The sequence below is a fragment of the Nansenia antarctica genome (assembly GCF_963989245.1).
Source record: "Nansenia antarctica genome assembly, chromosome: 9".
NCBI lineage: Eukaryota > Metazoa > Chordata > Actinopteri > Argentiniformes > Microstomatidae > Nansenia > Nansenia antarctica.
In genome coordinates, this window is record NC_137679.1 from 32420405 (window position 1) to 32431823 (window position 11419).

General features: G+C 42.7%; 1 protein-coding gene across 1 annotated transcript; it reads left to right on the forward strand.

The window, feature by feature from the left end:
- Positions 1–5950: 5950 nt before the first annotated feature.
- gatm (glycine amidinotransferase (L-arginine:glycine amidinotransferase)) lies at positions 5951–10397 on the forward strand (the record flags this gene model as incomplete). The annotated part of the gene is made up of 9 exons (XM_080539073.1): positions 5951–6019; positions 6924–7151; positions 7403–7598; positions 7771–7961; positions 8551–8688; positions 9162–9326; positions 9583–9646; positions 9918–10034; positions 10285–10397. The coding sequence occupies 9 exons, from the start codon at positions 5951–5953 to the stop codon at positions 10395–10397; spliced, it is 1281 nt and encodes a 426-aa protein (XP_080395199.1).
- Between the last annotated feature and the right edge of the window lie 1022 nt (positions 10398–11419).

Consider the following 11419-nt stretch of genomic DNA (forward strand, 5'->3'; position numbering starts at 1 on the left):
ATTGGTTCCCATTTCTTGTTGGTATTAACTGACTGTTTCAGCAAAGAATGTTTCCTACCGAGAGATCCCTGTTCCTGTGTGTGTGTGTGTGTGTGTGTGTGTGTGTGTGTGTGTGTGTGTGTGTGTGTGTGTGTGTGTGTGTGTGCGCGCTGGCTGGCTGGCTGCATTCGACTACAGGATGAGCGACTATACGGTGTAACTGAGGTGCAGTACTGGCGAGGTGGTGAAGACGTGCTAGCCTGAGCTGATCGAGGGGGAACCTATCTCCACTCTCTCTTCTATGTTGTTTGTCCTGTGTGTCCTTCCCCCAACACCTCACCTATCCCAGCAGCTCTGTGGGTCCCTTAGAGCAGGGGTCTTCAACCTTTTTCAACCCAAGGACCCCTTGGACGAGGGACAAACAGAACAGGGACCCCCACATGTAATACATATTTTTAAATGTCTCACATTTTAAAGCCTGTAATAACTTTTATATTTACTTCATTCACCTTTTCTTTCACCGTATTAACCTATTTATATACTGGGTTATTAGCCTATATGTGTTTATGTGATAAAACGTTCATGCATAATTATGATTGGTTATTATTATTGTTGTTGTTGTTGTTGTTGTTGTTGTTGTTGATGAGGCTTATATTTTGTATTATTATTTTTCAACAATGAAACTTTTAGCTTCAGGAAGCCAGGTATGCCTACCTCAGTGAGATGACTGGCCCTGGTTGGTGGTACACAGCTTGTATATTCTGGGGGAGATGGAGGTTGTCAGGCAGAGCATCATGTCATCCTCAGACTGCTGTCTGGAACGGTATTTGGTCTTCAGGTAGGTGAGGGAGGAGAATCCACTTTCACAAAGATAAGTTGTTGCAAAAGGCAAGAGGCTGATCGAGAACTGGGTGAGAGGCTGTGACTCGTGCACATTCTTGTGTGTACTGTCTGTGGTTAGGTCGATCAGCTGATTTTCCTCAGCGGCTGTCAGGTTTAGGCGTCGGATGCATTGTCTTTGCATGGAAACCGTATCCATGTCTTGTGCTTTCTCCAAGACTCAGTCTCAGAAAAGTACTTCTCAAATTGACTTTTGAGTGCCTCCAAGTGATCAACAATTGCGCATTTCACGTCAGGCGAGGGCACCGCGGAATCCGCGGAAATGCATTGAAATGCGCAGCCAGCTCCGCGCAGTAGCAGAATCTCGTGGATAGCTGTGCGTAATTCAAAGACGCGCGCCAATACTGATCCACGGGAAAGCCATCTGACCTCGGCATGGTAAAGGAGCGCGTTATAGCGGCGCATAGAGAAGCAAAGAGGCGGGTTTGTTATCATCAAACTAACTAAATTAGTAACGTTATGCTAGTTATTAATTAACGTTAATTTCGCAATGAAGACCGAACTGCAGCGTTTTAGCCAACACCTAGCTTGCTAGACAGTTTTTTTTTTTTTTTTTTTTCTTTTTTCTTCAGCTGACGTTATGTGAGACTCTAGAATCATGGGCATCATTTATTTTGTAAATAGTTTTTGTCAAAAGTAGCTTATTATTGCCTATTAATGCTTGTACTTTACTCAATATCATTTGTTATATTTTTTAATTCTCACTGATTATTTTGGTGAAAAATGTCATAATATCAAATATGTCATAACATCAAAATTGGCGGACCCCCTGCAGTACCTCTGCGGACCCCCTAGGGGTCGCGGACCCCCTAGGGGTCGCGGACCCCCGGTTGAAGACCACTGCCTTACGCCGGGTGCACACAGGGCCATTGCGTTGCACCGGAAGTCATTCATCTCAATGGGGCCGTTGCGTTGATCAGTTGCCTTGCTCTGCATTGCGTTTCTTGACCGTCAGGGTGCGGCAATCAGTCAAAAAATGTCAGCTTTAGCGGCCCCGCGGTGGTGTAGCGGTCTAAGCACTGGCCACTAGTGCAAGCGGCCCACCCCATCGAATCCCAGCTCGCCAGATCCGGATATGGCTGGGGCACACACGGGGAGCGGCATATTGGGCGGCCGCTCCCGAGGGCGGTATAGGAGTATTTCCGGACAAGGATCCGTCGCGCAACAGCGCCCCCGGGGTGCCGGAATAACGGTGCTGGGCTCGAGGAGCCAGTCAGCTAGCCTGCCTGGCGGCCTCCTCTGGGACTGCCGGCCACGGGGTCGTGCGGCGGATCCTTCGCAATAGGCAGGGGATAATTGGATGCTAGGTTGGGTTCAATTGGCTACTAAATTGGGTGAAAAAGGGATAAAATTAGAAAAAATAAAAATAAAAATAAATAAATAAGTCAGCTTATTTATTTGGATCCGGAAGTAAACCGGAAGTAAACCGGAAGTAGTTTCTTGCCCGGAGCTCTCGCCTCAGATTTTAAATCCTCAATTTTGGCCGCCATTGGCTAAAATCTGTAATTTGGTCCTACAAGTGTTAATATGTCATTTTATGAAGTTTTTATATGTTTTCAGGCGAGAAAGTAACCATATATATTCACAAAATGTGTCCAGTTTATCAAAATAACCCGTTTATATATCTGATCTGACGTTTTTCCCCCCACTTCTGTGGGAAACTTCGCTAGCAACACGAGTAGAGTGGTTGCGTCTGCATCGCACGTTGAAGTACGTCAAGTCCATCCCAACAGGTTGCGCCAGAACGACGCAACGCAATGGCCCTGTGTGCACCCAGCGTTAGAGGGCTGGGCAATGTAGGGCAGCGCCCAGGGTGGGTCCTAGTGGGAGTGTATCACTTGTGTGCAGTACAGTGCCCTATTGTTTTCTTGAGTGGAGCTCCGTTGCAGTGTCATACCAGTAGCACCAGAGTGCAGGTGTTTTTTTTGCAGTGTCATAATAGTAATCTCATCATGTGTTGTGCTTGTCGGGGGCTCTACATTGCCCACACTGGTAGCCAGGGGAAAGAGTAGTAGCAGCACTGGGGGTGGTCTTGCAAGGGGCTACATTGTAAATAAGTGTTTCCTAATACATTTGTAATACAAATTTACCTTTTTTAATACTATACTATGTTGACTATACCTACCCATAAGCACACAGTCACTTTTCTCAATACTACCTCTAGTCTATACCCACTGCCCCCATGTCCAAATTGTCTCACTTGTTTCGTACTGTCTTATACTTGTATAATGGGATGTAACAATAAACTTGAAACTTGAAAAAACTTGTCATGTCCTGGTCTTCTGTGCAAGGGTATGTGCTGAAGAATCATAAACCCTGTTTTGGAGTTATTTGGTTTTCACCCCATACTGTGACAGGACTGTGGTGAATTATGTCCCTTTGTTCCTGTGGGGAATTGCCCAATGTGCCCAATTGTATTGTGGGACGTATTCAAATGAGCCCGCTCTGGTTTTATGGTTTCCCGCCTGTTTTCATTCCTAACCATAGCTGAGTTGTTTATGCCTAAGTATGGGGTCTCTGTGAGAATGTGTTAGGGAAGCTTGAGACCGCTGCATTCCGAAAGAAAGACTCGGTGTGTGTTTCTGGAGGTCAATAAAAGTTTTTGCTTATTCTGCAAAGCAGTTTGTGAAGTCCATGATTTGTCCAGGGCACACTATAATGTAAAGTCCCCCCCAAAAAAGAACAAAAAAAAGACATCATCTAGCTAATATTTGACAATGCTGTCCTTTTTGCTCCATCCAAACACTAATCACACAGCTTGACGGGAGAGTTGAAAAGGGGTTTGAGTGACTGAGCTCCACAGAAGATGCCAGTAGGTGGCATGTGAGTGGAGGTGTGCAACACCTTTAAAACAAACTAAAAAACATCCTAATGACCACATTCCTTAAAACATAATAACCACGTAATTCCTTGAAATGAGACATGGGCCAAGTTTAATCTCTTCTTGGAATCACTGTTTTATGGAGTCTTTATCAGCACAGGTCTGATGTCAGAGTTTCTTTGTGTTAGTGGGTCTCTTTATCTATATTTAGTCAGCACCGGTCTACGTACGGTCTACGTAAAGAGAATTTGGGTAATCTGGGACATTGGGTAATGTGGGACACCTAAGCTCCAGTGTATGTATTTCCTTTTCTATCAAAATCTAGTCAACATAACTTTTACTATAGGTTTAGCATGGATGTCTGGACTGAAATTTTTAAGTAGATTTTGTTAGAAAAGGAAATAAACACACTGGAGTATGTGTCCATTACCCAATGTCCCAGATTACACAAATTCACCCTATATGCTGTACTCAGGCTCAGTATGACACACTCAGCAACCCTGCAATCCAGCATTTGTTTATTTAATATGTTTATCAACATCACACCTTTTTATTTCTCCAATTATTATAGATTATTTTAATTGGTTCCCTTTGTTACTGCACTAGGCTACCTTTTTAGAATTGGTCTATTTATTTAGTGTAGGATACTGTTGTTACTGCACAGCATTTTATGTTCAGCACTTTATGTCTCTTATGTCCTGTGTCTTTTATTGTTACTATTGTCTTTTCTTCTCTGGCACAGTGTTGAGTGATAAGTCCCATTTCATTTCACTGCATGTTTTACTTTGTATTTCTGCATGTGACAAACCCCTTGTAGGGGTACACAAACCCTGTGTACCCCTTGAACCCTTGAATCACTACTACATGGTCCTCTCAGCACCAACTGGGGCAGCTTTACAGGGAGTGTCCGGGGAGCCATGGGATGCTTGAACATGTTGATACTTTTTGCGTTCTGTAACCTTTGAAGCTTGGCAGGCCAACGGCCTGAGGTCACAGAGGCTGTCCGGTTGCGAAACACCATGAGCACAGTCTAGTGAAACAGTGTTATCTCTTTGATTAGTTCAGGTCACCTGTACTCACTATCAGCTCCAAAGTGACAGCTACTAACCCACTTGCTGCAGCCTCAATCTGTCGTTTTCTCACAGCGTTCATGTGAGGTTACACGTAGCTTGTCCAGCCTGTCCAGTGGTGGAAAGAATAACATGCGAAGAGTAGCCTACGATATTTACGATATTACAGTGAAAGTATTATTACTCTAAAGAATCAGAATCAGAATCAGAAATGTTTTTTGGGCCAAGTATATTTGCACATACAGGAAATTAACTTAACTTAGCAAAATATTTTTTTTAAATGGCAAAGAATAAGAACAAGTACACTATAAATTAGAATAAATGTAAAATAAATATAAATTAGACTGTCGGTGCATTTTGTGTGTGTGCGTGTGTGTGTGTGTGTGTGTGTGTGTGTGTGTGTGTGTGTGTGTGTGTGTGTGTGTGTGTGTGTGTGTGTGTGTGACAGGGTGGGGGGTGGGGTGTGGGGGGAGTGGAAGAGAGTGTCTGAGTAGAGGTAAAATATCTACTTAAATCCATTGCATAATCGTATCTTACATAAATATGTTAAATTCCTATGCTGTGCTGTCCAGACCCCAAAAGAGTAGGCTATAGGCCTATGCTGTAAGAAAAAATCGGACTTATGTGTTGGCTTTTTAAACGGACACATATGTAATACACAAGGTGGTGCGAAAGAAAATAAAATGTACTTTTACATTCCACAGCCTACTTGCCTATTATAACTAATGTCAAGTCTTAATGTCAAAAAGGTGTTCGTTCTAATAGGCCTACGCTTTTAGGGCCGATTTTCAGCCTAATAACTTGATATTACATTGTTATGCACTACCCTTTGACATTTAATGAGATCAGGAAGCCTATAATATTGCACCGGTTCAGATATGTAAATCGACTAGGACACCGGCAGCTTGCGTCACTTTCTTCCATTTGGTGAGATTGAGCTTCCAGCTGATAAGAATGTGCTGGCGTAGGGGGTACTGTTTCAGGGTGCTATTTTTCTCAAGTCACGTTGCCCCACAACTTGTAATAGCGACCAATGCCTTGAGGCGCACGTACGCCTATATAAAGCCATGACGTGCTGAGGAAGATTCTTCATTCATTCTCAGAAGTGACAGGTGGATCTTGTGCTACCACGAAGCTGCCGCTAGATTTTCCCACATATCCGTAATTATCAGGTCGGACAATGCTGCGAGTAAGATGTCTGAGAGGAGGTAGCAGAGGGGCCGAGGCTGCCCATCTGATCGGAGCAATGGTTGGTATTTAGTTTTCTGTTTTGTTTTAATTCACAAATGTACTGCAAAATAAATCAGAAGATGAGCGCTGAGAGAAGCAGCTGTTTACTGTCAGTCAGTTGCAAAAATTAGCTGCTGGACACATTTCTTTTTTCTTTCTTTTTTTTTAATAGCCTACAGAACATTTTTTCACTGAGATCAACAAAACAAAAGAGAGCAGAATTATCAATGCCATAAAACAACCTCAAAAAGTTATTTGAGTTGGAGGAAATGCTTCTACAAGTAGGCCTACAAATATACAAGTCTACACATGGAAAAATATTAAAGTATATTGCAATGTATTTATTTGCCTTAAAAGCGTTAAAATTAAATCAAAAATGATTTGCATATTGTGGAAATTAGTAAAAAGAAGTGGAATGTGTCAACCAGCTCATGTTTGCCTCCTTGAGTGACAGTGGACAGCTGTTTGGCGCTGACAGGAGAGCTGCGGGCGCGCCTGCAGAAACATTACTGGGTATCTTCGAACCGAGATAGCGACTCTTCCTAGCGCACCTTAGCTCAAAACCAATATTCCATGTTTCCATGAAGCAAAACCACCAGGTCCTCATCTCACTTTACCTACATGTCTTATGGGAATTGCTTGCCAATTTCTGAATATTGCTTCATGCTTCTCAATATAACCCACAGAGAGATTGTAACAACTTGTCAGGTGTTAGATTATGTGTGTTAGGCCTAACTGTTGCACCTAACTGTCAATGACTCTCAATTAAATCATAATGCATTTGTTTTTTTACTGTGTATGGTAGCCTAATTTCGTCAATACGTCAATACCATTGAAATAACGGACTGTATACCTTACACCGTAGTAGTATATTAATCTGTAGGTCACTGTGACGTGTGGGTAAAAACTATTGTTTACCGCAGCTTGGCCGCGCTGTGACTGGATGGGTGCAGGGCGCGTTCCAAAGCACCTCGAGTTCAGCCGCAGTTGCAGCGGCACAGCCGTGCCGCGCCGTGGAGGAGGACATTGTTACTGAGCATGCGCAGCAGGAATGCCCCGTTTGCGCCTACAATGAATGGGACCCGCTCGAGGAGGTGATCGTCGGACGCGCCGAGGACGCCCGCGTGCCTCCCTTCACTGTGGAGGTCAAGGTAGGCCAAATCTGAAGTCTACAATTACACAATAATAAAAACAAAATCTGTGTTTTCAAAATACTGAATCAATCAATGTATTATTATATTTTTAAATATGGAATTAAAGCATGATACCCCTACAAGAGACATTTCTATCTCTAAGTGATCTGCTTAGTTGAATGAGGGATGAATAAATAAAATCAACCAATGTACCCAATATTAAATATCGATGATGGGCTTATTCTGACAGTGTAACAACTTTTTGGCAGGCCAACACCTACGAGAAGCACTGGCCCTTCTACCAGCAGTATGGGGGCCAACTTTTTCCTAAGGACCACTTGAAGAAAGCTGTTGCTGAGATTGAGGAAATGTGCAATATTCTGCGTCTGGAGGGAGTTACTGTTCAGAGGCCCGAGCCCATGGACTGGTCCTTTGAATACAATACTCCAGACTTCAAATCAACAGGTAGGCAGAAGGGAGGAAGTCCACTGATGTATTGGTGATTGGTTTTCCAGTGACTAAACTGGTTGAATTAAGATGAACCATGAACATAATGTTTGTCATCATCTCTCACAATGAGGATCTGCTGTAGAAATGCACCAATGGTCCGCTGTGTGTGTGTGTGTGTTCCCCCTAGGCATGTATGCAGCCATGCCCAGGGACATCCTCATGGTGGTGGGCAATGAGATTATCGAGGCCCCCATGGCCTGGAGGTCTCGTTTCTTTGAGTACCGAGCCTACAGGCCTCTGATCAAGGAGTACTTCAGAAGAGGCGCCAAGTGGACCACTGCTCCCAAACCCACCATGTCTGATGAGTTGTACGATCAGGTGAGCTCAAGTTTCAAGTTTCAAGTTTATTGTTACATTCCATTATGCAAGTATAAGAGGGTAAAATTCTTAGGCTTCAGTTCCTTGACATTGCAGCGACAAGAGAAATAAAGTGGCAATAGTTATAAAAAGACAAATCAGGCAAATAAGCTCTCATTCTGAAGAAAGGTGCATTGCAAACCAACCGAATTAGTGTGTTTTCCTACTGCAAGGCTTAATGTTCAATTTGTTGTCTGTGTGAATGGAATCATTTGTAATTAAAACGTATGTGTGCACTTGAGGAGGGTTCTTATTCCACCAGACACCACCTTACATAACGAGTACAGTCATTTTATGACCGATATCCAGTTAATACTTTCCAAGTAGGTCATTACCTTACAGCTCTGGACTATTTTAAGCCCTTCAGGGCATTAGGTACAACCCTTGTAGGTCATGAGGTACAACCCCTTGACAACCCCTTGAAGATAACACTATCAATAGGCATTATCCACTGCCAAACATTTTTCAGTCGAGAACTAGGCTTACCTACTCATGGTCTGGGAAACCGGCCATTAAAGACATCTGTCTCTTTTGACCTTTAACCTTGAAGGAGTACCCCATCCGCACTGTGGAGGACAGACATAAACTGGCTGCTCAGGGGAAGTTTGTGACCACGGAGCATGAGCCCTGCTTCGACGCCGCTGACTTCATCAGAGCTGGGAGGGACCTGTTTGTCCAGAGGAGTCAGGTACACACCAGTTTCCCCGTAACGCAATATTCTAGTAACAGATAACACAGCTATAGACTAGCCAGTAAGGTAAGAGTGTATATTATGTGTGTGTGAGACACTGGGGAAACGTCCCCCATTATTAAAGGCCATGCCGTTCACATGAGTTCTGAAACAGTCAGCTGAGATGGTTAGCTACATTCAGTGGAGAAAGCAACAATTATATCAACAGCTGATAGCAAGAAGCACGCCGGTGGAACAAAGAACTGGTCTTTAGAGTAGTGGTTCAGTGCTCTCTTTGTGCTCCCGTCAGGCCCCTAGTTCTTCCTAATGACTCAAGGTCCAGTTCCATCAGCACAGTAATTTGTTGCATGTAATTACCACAATTACATAAAGGCCTGGGAGCCTCCGCTACTGCTGTCCAGCAGAGCATAGCGTCAGATCGTGTGGTGAAGGTGACTCATTGCTGATCTCAATTATGTCTCCGTTTTCAGGTTACAAACTACATGGGGATTGAGTGGATGCGTCGCCACCTTGCCCCTGACTACAAAGTCCACATCATCTCATTCAAGGACCCCAACCCCATGCACATTGATGCCACCTTTAACATCATCGGGCCGGGCCTGGTGCTGTCCAACCCTGACCGCCCCTGCCTGCAGGTGAGACGGACAGAACTATACCACCTTATACAATGCTCTAGTGGTTTAGGATCAACATGTATTTCCGATGCAGAAGTTGTCGCTGTATCAAATACACCACAATCTTTCACGTCACTTTTCCTCTCTCTCAATTGAACTCACTTTGCCATTTTTCTTTGCTGCATCCTGTCATGCACTGCTCCCTTGTGGAATAATGCTGTAACAGCATGTTACAGTTGCACAATATCTCACCCTAGTTCTCTCTGGTTTATCCTAGATCGAGATGTTTGAGAAAGCTGGCTGGACAGTAGTGAAGCCTCCGACTCCCCTGATTCCTGATGGTATGTTTCCAAATTCATAATACCATATTTGGTATCAGCTGTGCTATCGCCATTCCTGAGTCAAGTTATTCAATCAGGATATTGAAGTCACTTAATACTAGAATAGTATTCACATCAAGTATCCACATCAAGTCAGACTACATTACAAACATTTCATGCATTTGATCTAACATGATGTGTGTAGTCTTGTCACAGTGAAATGTGTGTGAATAAAATGCCTGCCATTAGCGTGATTAGTATAAGTGACATAGTGTAATTGTTGCCCTCTCAGATCACCCTCTGTGGATGTCCTCCAAGTGGCTGTCTATGAATGTCTTAATGCTGGATGAGAAACGGGTTATGGTGGATGCCAATGAATCTACCATTCACAAAATGTTTGAGCGTCTTGGTGAGTTCATGAATCACTGCTTATTGCCACTCTGCGCACTGTAGTGTGTTATGATTGTTGAAAATGCCCAACACATCTCAGAATCATCTACATCCCCTCTATACAAATAATGGTTATTATTATTATTATTATTATTATTATTATTATCTTACTTATCAATGTTAACCATCTCCAAAAGGCACCCTGTATCTTTTGGCTACTGTCCTCAAGCCAGTTCTATTGAGGTTTGACATCATGTCCCCTTCTCTAGGTATCAAACCCATCAAGGTGAATATCCGTCATGCCAATTCCCTGGGTGGTGGCTTCCACTGCTGGACAACGGATGTCCGTCGCCGTGGTACCCTGCAGTCCTACTTCCACTAGCCTTGCCAGAAATAGGCAGTTTTTATTGAGCTTCTAAGGTTTAGTCCAATCCCACCAATTAATGTGTATGAAATGAACTGTGTTGATTTTAACAATGCTGTGCATGACAGCTCAGTGCCTGAGCTTTGTTCAGGGATTTTTACGCTCAACAACAACCGAAAGAGAATAATATTTTTAAAACAAGAAGACTCAATAATCTCAATAATTACTGCATTTCTGGCTTGGTTATTGTGAACTGAACCATCAAAGTGACTTGTGCAGCACCTACTAGTCACCAGTTTGGAGCGCAGGGTACATAGGGTAATGATATCATCAGATGTGGACAGAGGAGATTAAGTGCTTTTTGTACTAGTTACCTCCTTTTGAGAACTCAAAAAAGATCAAATATTCACTTTATCTGTATTCACATTCGCCATTGGCGCCATGGCGCCATTATTTTTCTAAAAGTTTTTATTTCTTTTTTTATCTAAAAGATGTGTCAAAGTTATTATAGTAGGTCATTAAACAATATTGGTCTCTTATCTCAGGTATTCTATTTTGTAAAGAAAATAATTTGTCACGAGAAACAAATGTATATTTATATTTTATATCATAAATCTTATTGGACGTATATATTTTTCATTGTTTCCCATCAATTACCATTTTTGTAACTTTGCTTAAAAGGAGAATGAGGTCCATATCAGATACTGTATGTATGCCTTTTGCCTCAGCTGTCTACAATGGCAATTCTGAGCCAGTTATATGCTAGTCATTCTCACTGAACTGCTTTGCTGATTTGTTTGCATGGTGAAAATACTTCTATTCAGTATATTTCTGTTAATTCTTTGTCCTAGATTTTGTTCAGTGGTTTCCTCGATGCGCATATAATGTGATCTTGGAGGTTTTTCACAAGTGTTTGACACAGTGCAAGGTGAAATAGTAGTAATGTTACTAATGTTAATGTGATAATTGTTAAAGAACTGTTTTGAGTGGGATAGCTCAATAATTCAATGTGTCTTAAACTTAAACTTAAATAAAAATAA